We start from the raw sequence: 19,134 nt of genomic DNA, 5'->3' as shown, positions 1-19,134 counted from the left end.
ATTAAAAAAAATTGGTTCTTATCATAATAGGCTTTGACTTTGATGTTTCTGAATTTGACTTTCAATTTGTTACACTCAATGACACTTTGTTATTGTACAAATCATTGAATTTTTGGCGAAAAATTGCTTTCAGGTATGAAGAAAAAAAATATATGATACGAATTTATTACAAATACGATAGAAACAGTGTTAGGACATCGGAAATGAATTTTTAAACTTGTATCCCGAAAGACGACAACCACATCACAACCACAGTTATTGGATCAAAATCTCACCGAGTTTGGTTCGTTTGAAAAGCCAAAGAAAAAAGACGCAGGCAGAATCAACAATCAAAATTTGATAAATGAGGTGTGTTTGAGGTCATTGTGACCTTTTCAATGAAAATATAACCTTGAACAAATAATAATAATTAATTAAAATGTAAAGACGAAAGTAAATCACAGCAAATCCTCAAAATGCTGACCTTGTTCATGAGGGTACCTGCATGGGTAGATGTACAAAAAGCATTGGATATATTAATTGAAAAGGAATACATTGACAGCAATAAAGATACAGAAGTATTTGACGAATTTACATTAATATTAAACTACGTAACTTCACAGAAAATTTCCGAATGGAATCATTTAAAAGTTCACACTGAAACTCGTTGGGTTGAAGTATTTCAACACTTTCGCGCCAACAATCTTAAGCATGAAAATTTTAGTCTTTTAATTGAATACATTTTATGTTCACCCGGTACGAATGCTTCAGTAGAAAGAATCTTTTCTTTAATGAATAAATTGTGGACGTCTGAAAAAAACAGCTCACAGGTTTCAGTTTTGAAGGCGATGCTGATAACTAAGGTCAATATAAACAAAACGTGTCAAGAATTTTATGCTTTTTTAAAATCAATACCTACTTTATTGAAGCAAATTTATTCCTCCGAAAAATATAAATATAACTAAAAAATATGTTGCATATAATTTAGTAATTACTGCCACAGAAAAGTTGCTTTATTGAAGCTGGTAATAACTTCTTTCTTTTTCTTACAATAAAAATAATTTTAATGAATGTGCACACAAAATAAAGAACATTAAAAAAGTTGTGTTTATTTTCATTGTTAATATTATTATATATATATTATATGGGTTAGACGCCTTTGTTCATTTTCCCATTTGGTCATATTACCTAATAGATATATAATATCATATATATTATAGTGCCTATGGTCCATCCATACAGATAATATATGGACGTCCCGTTTTGAGCTTAAAAAAAATGGTCAGTTTAAGTATAATCCTCAAATCTATAGAGGCTGCGTTTAATTTAGTGATTTGCATTCGATTTAGACTCAACTGATGTTAAATATATTTCAGATATCTTCAGAAAAAATTATCTGTTCAATGTTTCAAGAAAAAAATAACTTCCAGACATACATAGAAAGCGAAAGATTTTTAACTAAGGTGAAAAAATTATACTTTTAATAAATATTTTTTCTGAATTCGGTGGGGCACATGTGTGCCCCAAGCAAGCAATAATTACTTAGCCTACTGTGTGGAGTGTGGTCATTGGTTGATATTGCTGGCGAAGTGTATCGGGGTTTTGGGGATAGGGCTCAACCAGCGCAACCTTGACAGAAAAAAAATGAAAAATTGATAATGATGCCACTGTTTCACCCCCGGGAACCGGAGGCATGAGATCGCATTCGTTTCACATAGATAACCTTGAACTTCATGCTTCTGGTGAAAAGAATCTCCATCAGTCGAGGGTGATAAAAAAGTACACGCATGGTATTGGTATGGGATTCGTTACAGACAAATGTGCAAAAGTCCATCTCAGAAAACGACGATGCGTGTATTACGGAGAGGAGGTACGACTCTTAGATGAAAGCATCATACACCATCAGGATGTCTTAGATGCGTTTACTTACCTCGGAGTGGAACAACGCCAACAGTAAAAAACTGTATCCGCGGCAAATATCAGCCTAAATCCGGAACTCCGTTTCGATCTTACTCTACTCCATGGAAGTATTGAAATGGATTCGGAAAAAGCTGCATATAACAATACTACTCGTGCTGACTGAAACAACCAAAATTCTATTCATTACACTGCAGGCCTCTTGGGTCAATTTCGGTTTGAGTTATAAACCAACGGCGAGCTCAAGGCTAAGTAGTGTAGAGTTAAAGGACACCTTTGGAAAAAGTAGTTCGAAATTGAAGAGCAGGATCAATGTTGCAGTCGACAACTAAGACAATCAAATTCAAGGTAACTAGGCAGAAAATAGACAATCAGTTACAAAAATACGCAAACGTATTCTATTATCAGTAAGAATTTCTTCTACGCGGTTTCAGTAAAAGGAATTTCGAAACAGTAATTTCAAATTGGAAATTTATAATTTAGACATGTATAAAATAATACGAACTGTTTGATGAAATTATAAATGGACTGTGACATTTCATGGGTGAAAATTAGACATGAGAGTAACTTCATGAAAGCTATTTTCCGGGTTTTTTGGCCGTCGTCTGCAGGTTTCATGCCTGAAGTTTCGTTTACCACTACTGTAGACATTATCCGCATTTGGCAACACCCGAGGAATACCGGATTTGTTGTAGCTGTGGGTCGGTCTAAATTGGAACCACGAAAAGAAGTGTAGGTACCCGTATCATCTCTGAATACAAATCAGCTGTAGTTGAACATGCTCTCAACAAAGAAGGCACTCCACTCATTCGAAGGCACTATTATCACAGCATACCTAACAATCAGCACGGACTCTCCATTGGGCGGCAAAAGTACGCGCATATACTTCGCGTCGCTATGTCGGCCATGTTGAAAAGCAGTGGACCTGTCAAATTTAAGTTTGGTTAATTTTGGTTAAATTGTGGATTCCTGAAATCTTTCATAATCGTTAGGTAGAATTTTAGCATTTCCCTATATTATGATCACTTAACTATGAAACATTTCATGTTGGATACATTCAACGAAAATTGAGAAGACAAGCATTCACTTGTTATTGGGTATTCTTCAATATTGCTAACAGCCAACACATTTTTAGGGCTATTCTTTGGACAGTGGCATGTGGTCGTGATGATTTGAGAGAAAAAGCTGGAAATCTGCATAACTACAGAATTTGTGAAGGACATTTTGAGGACAAACAGACTGAAGCTCAATGCTGTGCCATCGATATTTCCCACATTGGAAAGTTCCTCAAACTCACATTGGGATCACACATACGCATTCATCTCATCTGCTGCTAGTAATCGAATATATCTGTGGAAGATACTATTGATACACATACATACATGTATGTATGTATGTATGTATGTATGTTTGTGTGTAGGTACCACTAATAAATTTTTTACAATTAACTGCATTTTTATTCAGAGTTTCAGTTACTAACGTTTGTAAGTCGCTTGTTTAGCATGGTTTCTTTCAATCCGATTGATCAATTTTTCTATTCAAGCGAGTTCATACATAATTTCAAACTGAATATGATCATATTTGGAATTCAGACGACTCCAAATACAAGTTCAAGAACAAATTCAAACAATATTTGATAGAGAAAATATTTTTTTGCGTTTCTGATTTATATGATTGACTTTTTTTTCAATTTCTACCCTGTTCCACACTGTGAAGTATCATGAAACAAAGCTGTTATTATTGATAGAAGTGGTGCAGAGTTTTGTAACAATTGCATGGTGATATTCAACAAAGGAGGTATGCTGACAAAAATAAGATAATCTACTGTTGAGGATCATCCCAGACTATAATCGCCTCTTAATGAAACCTTTCAATTAGAGCTCAATTTCCCATGCACCATACTCGTACTGAATGCACGTTTCAGTAACCAAATTAACATCTTATTAATTGATGTTCAATATCAATTTCACTTCTGAAGATGCTAACTTGGATAGTGAAAACGTGCAACAAGTACAAAAATGTTTGGAGTTTAAGAAATTGGGCTCCATTCGAATGTTTCTTCTTTAACACCAAAGGTTTCAGTCACATCTAGGGCTCTTAATGTATGAATAGAGGAAAATTTCTGCGTGGGTTGCAACAAACCAAACGAGATAATGTTTTCCGTAAACTGACCCTCACATTTTGTACCAGTCAAATCTAATTCTGAAAACCCTCAGCTAACACTTCTTATATTATTTGAAAGAATTACAAATATAGTATCGTATCAATATACCTACTTTTCATCATGGTGAATAAAATAGCAACAATCAAATGACGAACCTTATTTTATTAGATGAAGTCATTTGAAAACAAGTTCAATTTCATGAATTTCACTAGTTCGGACTTCCATTGTCTACTATATAAAATGATTTGAAATCACTGAAACAACTAAAAAAGAAGAATTGAATAAAGAATAGCTGAAAATAACAATTATATTAACCAAAATAAACCTGAAATGAAATAATAATGAAATAAAATACAAGTAAAAATAGAACAATTGAATAAATAAAAATAAAAATGAAGAAATGAAAAAAGAAAATAAAAATAAAAAGTGGAGAGATTCCAAGTCAGGTTAGTTCACGACGTTTCGATTGTTAGTATCTACAATCGTCTTCGGGTGATGACTGGACTCAAATGAAATAATAGTGAAATAAAATACAAGTAAAAATAGAACAATTGAATAAATAAGAATAAAAATAAAGAAATGAAAAAAGAAAATAAAAATAAAAAGTGGAGAGATTCCAAGTCACGTTAGTTCACGACGTTTCGATTGTTAGTATCTACAATCGTATTCGGGTGATGACTGGACTGATGGAAGTCCGAACTAGTGAAATTCATCATGAAACATTGTCAATCACCTTCAAACAAACGTTCAATTTCATGAATTATGACAAAATAACATTTCCAGTACGCCTCTGTTACAGACACCATGTCGCAAGTCTGGCCCTGAGTAATCCGCTTTTCAAGATGGCGTCTCCATACTTTTTGAGATCATAGGCGACATCGTGGAGTGTCCGTGCTGATTGTTAATAGGTATGCTGCGCTATTATCTCATTCTAAGATACAGTAATACACGATAAAACTCAAAATTACTATCCAGAGGCAATATAAATTGAAAACACAGGGATAATTCCAATAGGAAAGGAGGGGCAATGAAGATTGATGAAATCTGGTTACCTGTCCAAGGACAGGTAATCCAATTGAAAGAAACCAATTCACGTCCACTAATAATAATTCAAAATCAGAGTCAAATATAAGCATCGTACTTATAATGCACTGTTTGGAATCTTTGGCATAGTAATGAACGGTTTAGTGTTGGGAAAAAACTGAAAAAAAATCCAGTAATATTCATCAGCATCGTAATTAAGGCGGTCGAAATGACGGGAACAACAACTCGAGCGCCAACTCGGTCACCACGATGTTACCACATCGCCACCACGATGTTACCACATCGCCTTTGATAATGTATACCGCAATATTAGACGAAACATCGGACATAAAAAACAGCTGATCACGGCTAACAAACAGGAAAATAGCTTTCACACAGTTATTTCCGGCAGCAAAAGTTTACATTCGCCTTTGATAATGTATACCGCAATATTAGACGAAACATCGGACATAAAAAACAGCTGATCACGGCTAACAAACAGGAAAATAGCTTTCACACAGTTATTTCCGGCAGCAAAAGTTTACATTCTTTGATCATAAGAGCAACGGTAAACATTTCCTAATTGTACATTAGATATGATTCATCTGGACCTTATATCTATTCAGAGTACATGATTTGGAATCTCTATCGAAGCACGAGGCTAATACCGCGTAGATGACATAATTTCACGACATACCAGTGTATTTTTGCTTGCATATTTAGGCGTTCTCGATTGTGTTTGGTCAATGGTTGACATAAAACTGACAGCTATTTTGGAAATGGTTATATTTCCCTATCAATCACACCAAATACACCTGTATGATATTTATTTACTCATCACTTATGCGCCCCTGTTATTATTTTTTTATAATTCTATATATTTTTTGGATTTAACAGTATTCAGATGACAATTGAAAAAATAATGTTAACAGCCTCGGAATACCGTGACATATCATAAGGACAACGGTTCACATTTCGACCCTAAAAATGTACATCAAATATAATGCCTCTGGGCTGTATATCTATTCAGATTTCATACTTTAAGATATATATCGAAGCCCGTGGCCGCAGATATCATAATTTCACGTAATACCAGTGTATTTTCGCTTTCATATTAGGAGTTCTCGATTGACGTTTGGTCAATGGCTGACATAAAACTAACATAAAAATGGTTAAATTTCTTTATCAATCACAACTGTATGACATTCATTTACTCTTCACTTATTCGTTTCTGTTATGACTTTCGTTCATTTAGCGCTTACTCCACACATTCATATTTTTTGTCCTATTTGAAATGAATATTTCATTATATCGGACTTCCATTGTCTAAAATGAAATAAATTGATTTGACATCCCTGAAAGAATCTGTGAAAAATCAGCTGAAAAATAACAATTATATCAAAAAAAATTACAATGAAATAAAATACGCGCAAAAACCGAAAAATCAAAAAAGTTGAACTATTAACACGAGATGGAAATTAAAAAAATATTAACAAGAAATGAAAAGTTACTTCACGACGTTTCGATTGTTAGTATCCACAACCGTCTTCGGGAGGTAACTGGACTTATTTCCCCCCATGCCTCCTCCCGGGTTGAGTGCCCTGAAGTAGAAGCTTCCCCCCCCCCAGCTATTTAGCGAGGAGAACCTACTACCCCACTCCATCCACCCCCGCTCTCCGAGCGGTCCTCAATTTACTGATGGTCACTTTAGCAAGATTAACATCTGACCTCTCTTGGTCGAAAGTCGGCCTTTAGGTGCTATTCTTTCGCGATCGGTAAAAAGTGTTTTGTCTGACTATTCCTAACTGAATTTTTGCATGGGGACCCCCAAAAACTAACCGGCAGCTATTGCTATTAACGTCGGACATTCCTCAGTGAATCTAAGGCTCGATGCACATGGGCGAGTGGATTCGCGGCGTTCTCGCTGCGATCACGCGGCGTTCTAGGCGCGAAATCGCCATCCCACAATGCACATGGGCGAGCTTTTTTGAAAGAGATCGCAACTACGAATCGTCACTGGGTTGTCTACTTCAAGCATGGATGCATCAAGGCGTGTTGCAGTGGCGTACTTAACGTACCATAACTTGTACAAGAACTTGAAAAGAAAATTATGGGTTCATCCTTTAGTGAGTGCTAGACTTCTAAGAGGGGCTTTCGTTACAGTGTTTAGTGACTTACAAGAAGACCCGATAAAATTCTACAATTACTTCAGAATGAGTATTCGGTCGTTCAACGAACTATGTAATAAATTAGAAGATACTATAAAAAGTGAAAATACAGTTATGCGACTTGCAATCCACCCAGTAGAGATGTTGGCTGTAACAATAAGGTGAGTAATCCGTTAATTTATCAACAATTTATTTCATCGCTTCATTCAAAAAGTAAATCATAAATCATAAACATTGCCAATTTCTAATATTTTATTCCTTCATATTGTGGTGGGAGAGGAATATGAAAAATGTTGCGAGTTTGATGGTGGCGACATCCACGTATGGTATGATTGCCCCATATTACTTTCCTGATTTGCTGGGGACAGGTCAGTGTAGGAATATTGCGATGACATCTCTGGAGATTGCTGTTGCTTTTGCCGATTTGTGTTTTGTTGCTGGATAGGCATCAAAATGGGTACATTTTGACCACCATACACAGATGTTCGCAACTCTCTCAATTTATTCATGACACTGCACCTGAACTCAAGTTTTGTGTCAACCGGTAGAGATTCAACGATGGGCAGTAACGACTCGAAAAAACTTCTATCGTCATCTGTCGGTTGCACTGGTGCCTCTGAAGGGGTAGAATTCATGAATTTTAGCAAATTTTCTTCTACCATTGCACGCCGTTTTGCTGGCGGAATTCTGGAAAATTCACTTGCGGTGTGCGTTCGTTTAGGTGGAATGTTTTTTGCAGCTGTTACGTCAGTTGAAGGTGGTGGACTCTGACGACTCGATGGCCCTGCAAGTGGCTGTGCTAATGCTGCAAGATTTTCTTCCACGGGTGTATCCGGATCTTCATTGATTTGTGTCCCATCTTCATCAACACTTGTTGTTGTTGCAGATGGAGTACCGCATTGCAACAAAAATTCCATCTGCCTTGACTAGATGTATAATCTGTTGCTTGCCCCTTGTCCAGAAACGGTTTTCTTTTTCACGCTTTTCATAAACGTATCTCGCATCCCCTTCCATTTTTTCATATATTCAGTACCTGTAAAAGAAACACTCTTGTTAGAATATATTTTATAATTAGAACAACTTTTTTTAGGTACTTGGGAAGTGGCTGCAGTATGAGTGAGTTACATTATCAGTACAGACTCGGACATTCAACAGTAGCGAAAGTTATTAGAAGAGTCTGCTCTGCTATTTGGAGTAATCTCCGTCAGGAATGTATGCCACAATTCACTGCCGAAGGGTTGCTGGAAAAGGCTGAAATGTTTTTTGAACGTGCAAACTTCCCCAATTGTTTGGGTGCCTTAGACGGAAAGCATGTAAGGATCATCCAACCCGATTTCAGCGGCTCGCAGTACTTCAACTACAAAAAATTTCATTCTGTTGTTCTCTTCGTAGTTGCCAATGCCAACTATATGTTTAACTATATTGAAGTGGGCTCATGTGGAAGAGAATCCGATAGTACAATTTTTGAAAACTGTAAGTTGTATAAGATGTTAGAAAAGGGCCAAGCAAATCTACCAAGGCCACAACTTCTTCCAGGAACAACTGCAACTATGATGCCCTATACATTTGTTGGCGATGAGGCGTTTTCCCTGTCTGATTTTGTAATGAGACCTTACACGGGAAAATTCCTACATTACAACAAACGAATATTTAACTACCGCTTATGTAGAGCTCGTAGGTACGTGGAATGTTCTTTCGGCATACTCACAAATAAATGGAGGATATTTCACAGAGCTATGGATGTAAAACTTGACTTGGTGATGAGTATAATAAAATGTTGTTGCGTTCTGCACAAGTATGTGAGTGCAAGAGATGGATACAATTATGAGGACACGCTCGTTATCAACGGCTTGTGTGACTTTAATACCAGAAACACCATTAGACAAGGTGGACGATCACTTACTCATAGAAGAAACGTATTGGCAGAATATTTCGTAAGCAACGCTGGTGCTGTTCCATGGAAAGACAATTGCATTTAAAGTGACAATTGCCCTATTTACTATAAAATACAAAATCAGATATTTGGTATTCCTCTTTTTGAACAATGTTTCTTCCTATACCGTGAGGACTCAACAAAAAGAATGCGTATTGGTAAAGTTCGAAAAATCCAAATTTTTTATTGAAAATTAGGACTGTTTTTCAATTCAAATTCACATGAATATATCAATAATCAAAAAAATTATAGATTATACATAAAAACGCAAATTTTCTCCGAATTTTATTAAACTAATAATTTTTGTGGGAGAAAAAAACCGTGTTTTTTTTCTATTTTCCCCTGTTATGTTGAGGTTATGTTAAAAATTCTATTCATTTGTAATGTATCCTACATTTCTCTGACAATTCACATGATACTAACAATTGTTCGTAAATTCATATTCTTGTTCCCACTCTTTGTTTGGCACTTTCCTATTACAGAATAGTGCATTTTCCAAATATTTTTATCTGTTAAATATAATGAGTTTACTATCAAACTTACCTATATCATTTTGTTCCTTCTCTGATTTCTCTTCAAACCCATTGCACATTAGTGAACATACTTCTGTCCACGCATCTTTCTTTTTTATTTTGTCGTGGTACTCGGGCAGCGTTGTATTCCATATTATAGGCCGGCTCTTTATAGCCTCAATAAAAATATCTGCATCAAAATCGCTAGAATCCATCATACTTCTACTATAGGAACTATTACACTATTGACTATAAAGTATTTATGAACAACTATCGACCAACTATAATATAAATATTTGTTAACACCACTGATTTCAGACAGGAGCGCAAGCGACTGGCGACACGTGTGAACTATTCAATGTCTTCACAGGTACTGCTAGCTCGCTGGGCGAGCGACCCACGCCGCGAGATCGCCGCGGAGTAGCAGTCCCTGGCGAGTGTCGGCGGCTGGTCAGCGTGCACGCAGCGAACTCGCTGCGAACTGGTCTACGTGTGAATCGCACCATTTGTTTCTTTGGTCCGCTACCGCGCGCGAGAAAAAATCGCGGCGAGATCGCTGCGAACTTGCCGATGAAATTCGCCGTCTGCATCGAGCCTAAGGATAATATTGGATCGCGGTCGAGTTGTTCTGCGGTGAACTTGCTGAAAGAAAATCTGATTAGTATGCTTACCAGAGTCGCCTGACGGCGACTCGAGGGGGCGTTCTTTGATTCTGCTTCGTCGGCCTTGGATGTTGGTCCCTTTCTCGGAACCTGGAGTCATCCATGTTCAACGCATCGTGTAGATCGCGTAGCACTGGGTTGTTGTGCGATCTGATTCCAGCGAACACGCTTTCTGCATGTTCTCTCATATATACGTCCACATATTGCGTGTCCAGGTCTACCTGGACAAGCAATATGTGGACCTCAGAGATCTGACTATTTATAGGTCATTCGAGTACCTTCACCTATCCCCTCTTCCCTGTCCCCGCTTCATCGGTTTAAGCGGGAACAGATCGTGTTCTGCTTGATTAGAGGTTTCCATATGTTTTCGTATATCTACGCTAGCTTGGCTAAATTTGTTGTTGGACTTGGCTTCTATGAATTTTCTCCTAAACCAGTGTTTCTTCTTGTGGATGATTTTAGCTTGAGCTCACTTGATGTTATGATGAGTCCAAACATGCTCTGCTATTCCGGATTTGCTGGTTTCTCCTCGCTGTGTGTGTTTCTTGTGCTCGGCAATGCGAACCTGCAATGACCTCTTAGTTTCACCGATCGATGTATGATTCTCCGCACTCGCAGGGTATCCGGTAAATGCAATTCTTGGAATCGCAGTCTGTGTTTGGTGGCACGGTTTTCGTGCTAAAACTAACACATGGCATAAATTTTTACCAAGAATTTACCACGTGACTGCCAGAATTTTTTCACATAGCAGAGATTGCATAACCTCAAAAAGTCCGCGTCATTGGCATTGTTCTCAGTTCAATAATAAGGTCTTGTTTATTACGAATGAAAAATGTGTTCTCGTGGTATATTAATGGTACAAATGGCATTAAAACGTAATAAGGCTCCAAATGACCGCCAATCTGGTAAGTTGCACGTTTTGTCATTTTTGTTGGTTTTGAGTAATGTGCTGTTTCGGTTTTCTCTTTAAGCACCAACTAGCAAGGCTTTTGAAGCTGATTTATCGGATGAGGATAATGAACCTCTAAGCAAATTATTGAGGATCAAGGCCCCTGAAAACGGGAGTAGTTGCATGTCTCAAGCTGCCCATGACAATTTATCGGATTCAGAGGAGAACAATGAACTATTAAGCAAATTATTATTTAAGAGCTCTAATGAAACTAACCCTCGCAATGTAACTAGTCGTAAGTAGTACCTACTTTTTGTTAGTGCTTTTGTGGGTATACAGTATGTCCGGCATTAGGGTAGACAAGAGGACAAACTGACCAAAAATTTCATTTTTCGAGGAAAAGTACTTCTTTATAAAAAGTTTTGGTTGTTGAGAAAATACGATTGTCGATATGAAAGTAATTAAAATTTATAATTATACAGGTTGTCCCAAAAGTTGAAAATTCAATTTTTTTACAAGAATAAAGTACCCTAATTTTTTCATTTTTGCGACATCCTGTATACAATTTTCAATTTTTTCATTGACAATCATATTCTCTCGGCAAGCAAAACTTTTTATAAAAAATGGCTTTTCCTTGAAAAATGAAAATTTAGGTCTGTTTGCCCTTTTATCTGCCCCATCGCCGGACATACTGTACAAGGATGTAATACTTTCCTACATTACTTTCAACTCGACTTTTAATTAGAACTATTAACTTCACAATAATACGTGTTTTATATTATAGATGAAACAACTTCTGAGGTAGCCAATGCAGATGCCCAGTCGATTATATCATTTCAGGTCCCAGTTAATGAAAATTTTACGCTGCCTCCTGATATTATACTACATGAAATTAAAAGTCAGAACCTAATAATCCCAATCAATGACAAAAAAGTATTGGACAGCTCAGGACATGACGAAAATATTTCCAATCATGACTTTAATGCCGAAATGGAAATATTAGACGAAGAAATTCAAGATAATCTGCAAAATACTGAAAGGGGAATCATTACAGAAGCTAGCAGCAATGTAAACAGGCTGCGTAGATCTCGAGAAGTAACTAAATCAAAAAGGCTAAGAGGTGAGAGCTACATAGGGTACACCCGGTCAAAAAAGGGAATTATAAGGCACGACAAAGAAAGGGAGAAGAGATGTATGAAAGGTAGATGCTGTCATAATGAAGCATCAAGTTTTCTTTGTCACCAAGTAACGGAAGGACTAAGAAAGAAATCATTCGATTATTTTTGGAGTTTGCAAAACTGGGATTCAAGAAAATCTTACCTTAGGGGCTTAGCTTCGATGACAGACATAAAAAGAAGACGATAGGAAAATAGCAATAAAACTGACAATCGTAAGAAGCAGTCTCATTCCTGTTATTTACCACTGGAAACTGGTAATATCTTGTTTATATTAATAAAATGACTTCATCTCTTATCTGTTATGTTGTTACAGGTGAAAAAGTGTTAGTATGTAGAACAATGCTACTCCATACTTTTGATTTGGGGCGAAATATGTTTGACCGATGGACTAGCAATTTTCATCATACCCAAGTCTCAAGCAACAACCAAGAGAATAAAGACAATGATGAAGATTATGTTACAAACCACGCTAAATTGAATGTAACAAAATCTATGAAAATGCAAGCTCGTCAGTGGTTGAAAGACCTGCCAAAGGTCCCGAGCCATTATTGTCGGAGCTCTTCAATGAAAATGTACCTTGAATCTGTATTTAGATCAACCCTCCATATTTACAAAGTATACGTTAATTTTTGCACAGAAAGGAACACAAAACCAGTATCACGTACACTATTTACAACGATATTAAAGTCTGAAAAAATTGCTATCCACCAACCTAGAAAGGATCAGTGTGATCTATGTTGCTCGTGGAAAACAGGCAATATTCCAGAAAATGTATACAATGACCACTTGAGGAAAAAAAACGAGGCCGAGCAAGCTAAAAAAGACGCAAAAGAATCTGCCTCAGATGAAAAGCTAATTATAACAATGGACTTGCAAAGTGTCCTTTTGGCACCTAAGTTAGAAGCTTCTGCTGTTTATTACAAACAGAAATTGCAAATCCATAACTTCACAGTTTACGCACTTAACGACAAAACTGTGGATCTTTATGTTTGGCACGAAAGCAATGGAGGTGTAACATCAAACGAATTCACAACTTGCATAGTTCATTATATAGAACAAACTTTTGAAGAGAAAATCTACAAACATGTTGTTTTAATATCCGATGGATGCGGGTATCAGAACCGCAATAAGATACTTTCAAGTGCACTTAATAATTTAGCCAAAAATTTAAATATTACCATAGAGCAGCTAATCTTGGAACGTGGACATACTATGATGAAGGCTGATTCCGTTCATTCATCGCTTGAAGCATATTTTTAGCCACCAATTTACGCACCATGTGACTACATTAGTAGAATGAGGCAGGCAAGGGATCATCATCCATACAGGGTACATAACTTGAACTTTACTTTTTTCAAAAACTACGATAATGTTAAGGGCAATTTCGGTTCAATAAGACCTGGAAGAGAGGCAAAAGTAACGGACATACGTGGATTATTATATCTGCCATCCGGCATCATGAAGTACAAATTAAATCACAGCGATGATTGGATTGAATTCGAAAAACCTCGTCAAAGTCGCAATAAAATACAATCTGCAGGGATTCCATCTGTACCACAGCAACTATATTCAGCTCCAATAAAAATAACAAAGCAAGAATTTGATCACGTACAAGAGTTAAAGAAGGTAATGGAAAGTGACTATCATGCCTTTTATGATGCATTGCCGCATCTTTGAATATTATTTTGTAATTTTGAAATAAAAATTTAGTTTCTAATCCTCTTCTATTGCTTTATTTAAATTTTAACGCAAAACATGATAATATTATTTTCAAAAAGACAACTAGCAACATCTGCTATGTACATAGTAATGACAATTAATCCCTGCTATGTGTAAGTAACGAGCAATATTACAAATTACGAAAAAACCTCACTTTATTTTATGATTTTTGCTTTCAAAATACATTCCGAAACTATTGTGCCAAAATTTCATTGTTTTAAAAAGACTTTAAACTTATATTTATCACAAAGGTCTAGTTTTTTCTTTCTACTGAAAAAAATAGTTTTTTCACATAGCAGATATTGCAGTGACAACAACGATTTCAGTCAATATCTATACATAATATTTATTCATTTCAACATGAATTTCCACAAAATGAGCAAGTCATCAATCAAAGAAGTCAAAGAAATTTTTTCATTTAATTTTTCTTTCCGGTCATGGTATCATCTAGCACTGTCTATATTTAACCTTTTCAACACTTTTTACGGAATATTCAAGTATAAGTGGTATTTTGAATGTTTTCAGCCATACAAAAAATTAGCTCTGACAATGCTGCGATACCACTTATACGATCCGCTGATCTTAAACCTCACTTCTTCAAAAAAATGTCTTTGATTTCTCGTCGCATAACTCAAATACATTCTTGTTTTCCAAATTGTGTAAACATTGGAAGAACCACGGAGAGCTGACTCCTTAGCGCCCTCTCACGACAAGAATTTTTGTGGTTGCCTTCATTCAGGCAAACGTTCATTCATTAACCTAGGAAAAATCTATTCACCTGTACAGTCATGTGCACATTTTGAGCAAGCTATCCATTACTAGATGGCGCTAAAAAGCACATTTGAGAATTAATTATTGTGACATTTCCACTTAATGCCATACCACAGTATTTCTGTATACAGTAGTTTCACTCAGCGTCGGTCTCTTTGATGTCGGTGTCCAGGAGTTTCATTTTTTATAATGATGACGTATTTGACACTAATGACATTTCTCCCTACTACAATCTCAACCAAAACGTGTATACACTGCTCAACATAACAACTATTCATATAAACTGCTCAAAAAAAACAGTCTATGAAAACCATGTTGGGCACCTGAGAAAATTGTACAAATGATAATTTTGCATTTGTGTAATATTGAAGTAACCCAGATCATTTGGGCAATGATGAACTAAGTTTCAAGTAGATTTTAAAAATTCATGGAATTGGCAGATGTTCATATTCGAATGTGACAAAATATATTTTCATTTCAACAAGAAAAAAGACAAGATAAAGAACGTGTTTTGTTATTCATGAACCATGGTACGAATCCATGCGAAATTTCTTTGTAGTGATTTTTGGGGCCAAATATAGCATATTCATTTATTGATTGGAGAATTCAAGATGGCGGACGAGTTTGCCGATTCGATTATATTAAGGACCAATTATTAAGAATATTCCTAATCGAATTCATCACTCAAGATTAAGGAATCTGTAGAGCCTATTCTTTCTGGATTATGTAGGTACTATTCAGGACTTGAAGAAGTAAAAAAGTAATTAAGTATGTAGTGTTCAATCATACAAAAATAATTTTTTTGTATGTATGTACTAACTATAAATGTATGTAAGAGTTTTCGGAGTCGGAAGTTATGAATTATTTACACTGTAAGATAATAGGTTGTTTTGCTGCTTCCAGCTTTTATCCAAGTAAAAATTGATAATAAAATCACTGACAAGTTCAAATGCATTTTGACTATACCATTATATATGTTTTCCGACAGAAAACAACTACTTCTTTAGCTAATAACTCGACATATATTGACAAATGTTGATATTTGAATCTATACAAGTCTAGATGTCTAATCAACCCCGAAAAGTTGCTGCTTAGATTAAAAACAGTTATTCTAAATGAAACATGTCCTATTAGTCAGCAGCTTCTTATATAATGTAAATTTGACTATCAAAAATACCTTACGAGTGTTAACCTTTCGGAATCCAAGTCGCCTCAGACATAATTGCAAAGATTCTCACTTTGAAGAAACAACTTTGCAAGAGCTCTCTAGGACAAATAGTGGGACTTCACCTGATTCGAACAAGGAACCAACTGCGAACCGTTTTGAAGTGTTCCTCGTCAGTGCAGACCATGCTATCACGGTTGTATACACACAGGGACTCGGCACAGTATAGTTATATAAGTATACTGTGGACTCGGTATTCCTCGTAGACAGCTCTTGCAGAGTTGTTCCTTCAAAGAAAGGATTTTTGCACGTATGTCCGAGATATAATTCCAGAGAAGTAGTTGTTTTGTCAGACACATGCCATACAATGTATACAAAGGTATAGACATTTCCAAAATGAATGTTTGCAACTGTCCTGCAGTCCCTAAATAATATGAAATACGTTTTTCCTCCTGACCTGACTGATAAGTACAGTAGAAAAAAATAAAACTATATAGCCCATAGTAAATCTGGAAGAGCTTTAGTGGGGTTGCAGTCAGAATTTTTGGTACTAGGTCAAAGAAGACTCCTTATTTTCGTCAAGCTTTCGATAGTTTATTTCTACCTTCCTTAAATAAGATATCACTTCAGGCTTTGAATACACTTTATTCAGAAAACTAACAAATTTTTCTATTGCTAAAGTATAATAAGTCGTGGGTACATATAAACACTAAGTATTGGAGAAAATTTACAAATGTCGAAGGTTTTGTATTTTTTGGTTTTCTTTAATTTTTTTCGATGTAGGTTTGAAACTACGATTTATAAACTTAATCATATAATAAATTCTCACCCGCACATATAATGAAATTAAATAATCAACTGGAAAATGCAAACATGGATGAGAAAAAGGCACTTCCTGGAGTTTATGTTTTATGCTCCTTCCAACACCAAGTTCTATCGATAGTGATTCTAAACAAGGTACTTTTAGATGGCAGTCGAAATATTTGTTTTAAAAAATTGTACACTTTAGGGCCCAAGAAATATATAGTGAGTGCCAATAATTTGATTTCATTGTTATATCGGCACCCTTTTCCAGTCTTGCCAGATGAAAGCGACAACTGTGTTTCCATAAAGGTAGCTAAAACTGGTGAACACTTTTTCCTAATGAAATTTAAGGCCACTTCCATTTCATTTGAATCTTGCTGATTTGATGTGGTTGGTGGAGTGGACTTAGAATTGAGTTTTCTTTGAAGGTCTCTTATCTTATTTTGAAGGTGCAGTTTCCTTGGTGTGCAGGCAGACAAACTTGTGGATGTTTGAATGTAAGCATCTGAAACAAAAATATTCTCAATAAAAATCCAAAATGCAAAACAGAATTCTTCAATGAGCAAATGGCACATAGTGTAATTTATCATGTTTATAAAATGCATATACTGTATTATTGGGAGTGAAAGTTGCCTTCTGTGTGTCAAGCATGAAAGTGGATAGATTACTTTGTCAACCATGCCACTTAAACTCGTCTCACACAGAATACCACATTTTATTTACATTCACATAGAAATATCAGTTATCAAGAATTGCTTGAATCATTCTTCTTGATAATTTGATTAATCTATTAGATAAATAAAAATTTATGCCACATAATTTTGTCCATTAATAATGTGCCAAAATAAACAAAACTTCACTCAATCTTCACTACCATCTTCCAAAATATAAGTTGTAAAATGATTTTTTTGTCTTTACTTAGCTACCTGTGATTCCATCACACTCAAAAATATATTTTCGTGTATTGCTGATTCCGTGATATTAATTTTATTGAAAAAATTAATGAAATGAATTTGAATACATATATGATACTTCTCCGAGTTGACATTTCGGATACTCAATATGTCTCAGAAACTGGGTTGGAAATATTTGTAAGTTTTTCATATTCTTGTACCTATATAGTTCAGAATAAATTTGTCTTAAAAAAAAGCATGTACCTACCATCATTTATCAATAGTTATCATGACTGGTTCTTGTAGCAAATGTGGTTGAAACATTTTTTCATTAAGACAAAAATAGAATTTTATAACAAAAACTTCTGAGTTGCCTTTATTAAACACTTATAATACATACCTGAGGTATCGGAATATTGAAGTTCAATATTTTCATAATCTATTGACGAGCTGGTGCCTGGAACAGGACTCAATAGTCTTTTGCATTTTTCGGTTGATGTATTGGCAGGAGAAACAGTTCTTGCCTTTCTGCTACTGACATTATCAGCTGTAACATCTTCATAGGTTTGCCTGCCTTGAGAGGTGCCTGCTACACTCTCAGAAATGTTCGACATCCCAGTATCATCAACAACGGGATTATCTTGAAAATAAAAAAAGGTATGGTGGAATTCATTGCTTTGCTTTCAAGAATAGAAAGTTATCTACTATTAACTACTGGACTGCATTATTCTAGATTGACTTTACCTTGCTCTGAGGGGTTTATTTCATCAGAAAAACCGGTGGGAACTGCTTCTTTTTTCAATCTGTTTTTCTGCAAATTGGCAAACATATCACTTCCAAAGTGCTTACAACAGACACGAAAACGGGAATAGCATTCTTCAGACGTGAACTCCTTCAATTTATCCACTTTCAAAATGGCCTTCCATGAAGCACACCTATGAAAAAAATCTCAGTAAAGGGTTTTTTTCAGTTTCAGAAGATAGTTACCTTGACGAGTGTGAAGGCAGCCACGGATTTCTAGCCATGAGTTTGTAGCGTGAGCCTTACTGCACACGGCGTCAGCGGCATCCAAAATGTGTTGTAAATTGGAGAACAGCTACGACTATTTCTAATAATTAATGAAAATTCACTGCAGAATGTTCTTCGAGAAATGAATATTGATTCATTATATTGATGAGAGGATTCAACCTGTATCTCATAATATTTTGCCAGGCAGAAAACCTATCTTCACACAACCGTACATGCTTTGAAAATAAACTTCAATAAATCCATCAGAATATACGTGGATGGGGATTTTTTTTTGCGTGATTACATACTATGAAAGGTGCTGAATGAGACCTATATCTCAGAATATTTT

At 35.7% G+C, this 19,134-nt stretch overlaps 2 protein-coding genes and 1 long non-coding RNA gene across 3 annotated transcripts; 1 reads left to right on the top strand and 2 right to left on the bottom strand.

Annotated features, from left to right (window-relative positions):
• Positions 1-7,424: 7,424 nt before the first annotated feature.
• Positions 7,425-10,586, bottom strand: LOC141486678 (uncharacterized). Its single transcript, XM_074185116.1, has 2 exons — positions 9,728-10,586; positions 7,425-8,284 (listed from the first exon to the last, which is right to left on the bottom strand). Exons 1-2 carry the CDS (start codon positions 9,912-9,914, stop codon positions 8,178-8,180), a joined length of 294 nt encoding a protein of 97 aa, XP_074041217.1. The 5' UTR covers positions 9,915-10,586; the 3' UTR covers positions 7,425-8,177.
• A 455-nt stretch (positions 10,587-11,041) lies between these two features.
• LOC141486671 (uncharacterized) lies at positions 11,042-14,457 on the top strand. The gene is made up of 3 exons (XR_012467977.1): positions 11,042-11,542; positions 12,032-12,679; positions 12,739-14,457. It is a non-coding gene; the product is annotated as an uncharacterized lncRNA (long non-coding RNA).
• A 2,399-nt stretch (positions 14,458-16,856) lies between these two features.
• LOC141486669 (uncharacterized) lies at positions 16,857-18,736 on the bottom strand. Its single transcript, XM_074185069.1, has 3 exons — positions 18,522-18,736; positions 18,178-18,417; positions 16,857-17,389 (listed from the first exon to the last, which is right to left on the bottom strand). The coding sequence occupies exons 1-3, from the start codon at positions 18,604-18,606 to the stop codon at positions 16,983-16,985; spliced, it is 732 nt and encodes a 243-aa protein (XP_074041170.1). The 5' UTR covers positions 18,607-18,736; the 3' UTR covers positions 16,857-16,982.
• Positions 18,737-19,134: the final 398 nt, after the last annotated feature.

The sequence above is a fragment of the Leptinotarsa decemlineata genome, unplaced genomic scaffold, assembly GCF_025532065.1.
Source record: "Leptinotarsa decemlineata unplaced genomic scaffold, Ldec_3_MD MMD2_P_RNA_scaffold_2, whole genome shotgun sequence".
NCBI lineage: Eukaryota > Metazoa > Arthropoda > Insecta > Coleoptera > Chrysomelidae > Leptinotarsa > Leptinotarsa decemlineata.
This window is presented reverse-complemented; position numbering and strand designations above follow the sequence as displayed.

Bases quoted from the DNA above. Each gene is read 5' to 3' on its own strand.
- LOC141486678 (XM_074185116.1), bottom strand. From the start codon at position 9,914: ATGATGGATTCTAGCGATTTTGATGCAGATATTTTTATTGAGGCTATA. The intron at 8,285-9,727 runs GTAAGTTTGATA...TTTCTTTTACAG, and splicing joins GAAGGAACAAAATGATATAG to GTACTGAATATATGAAAAAA.
- LOC141486669 (XM_074185069.1), bottom strand. From the start codon at position 18,606: ATGTTTGCCAATTTGCAGAAAAACAGATTGAAAAAAGAAGCAGTTCCC. The intron at 18,418-18,521 runs GTAAAGTCAATC...TTTATTTTCAAG, and splicing joins AATAAACCCCTCAGAGCAAG to ATAATCCCGTTGTTGATGAT. The intron at 17,390-18,177 runs GTATGTATTATA...TTTTTGTTTCAG, and splicing joins TCAATATTCCGATACCTCAG to ATGCTTACATTCAAACATCC.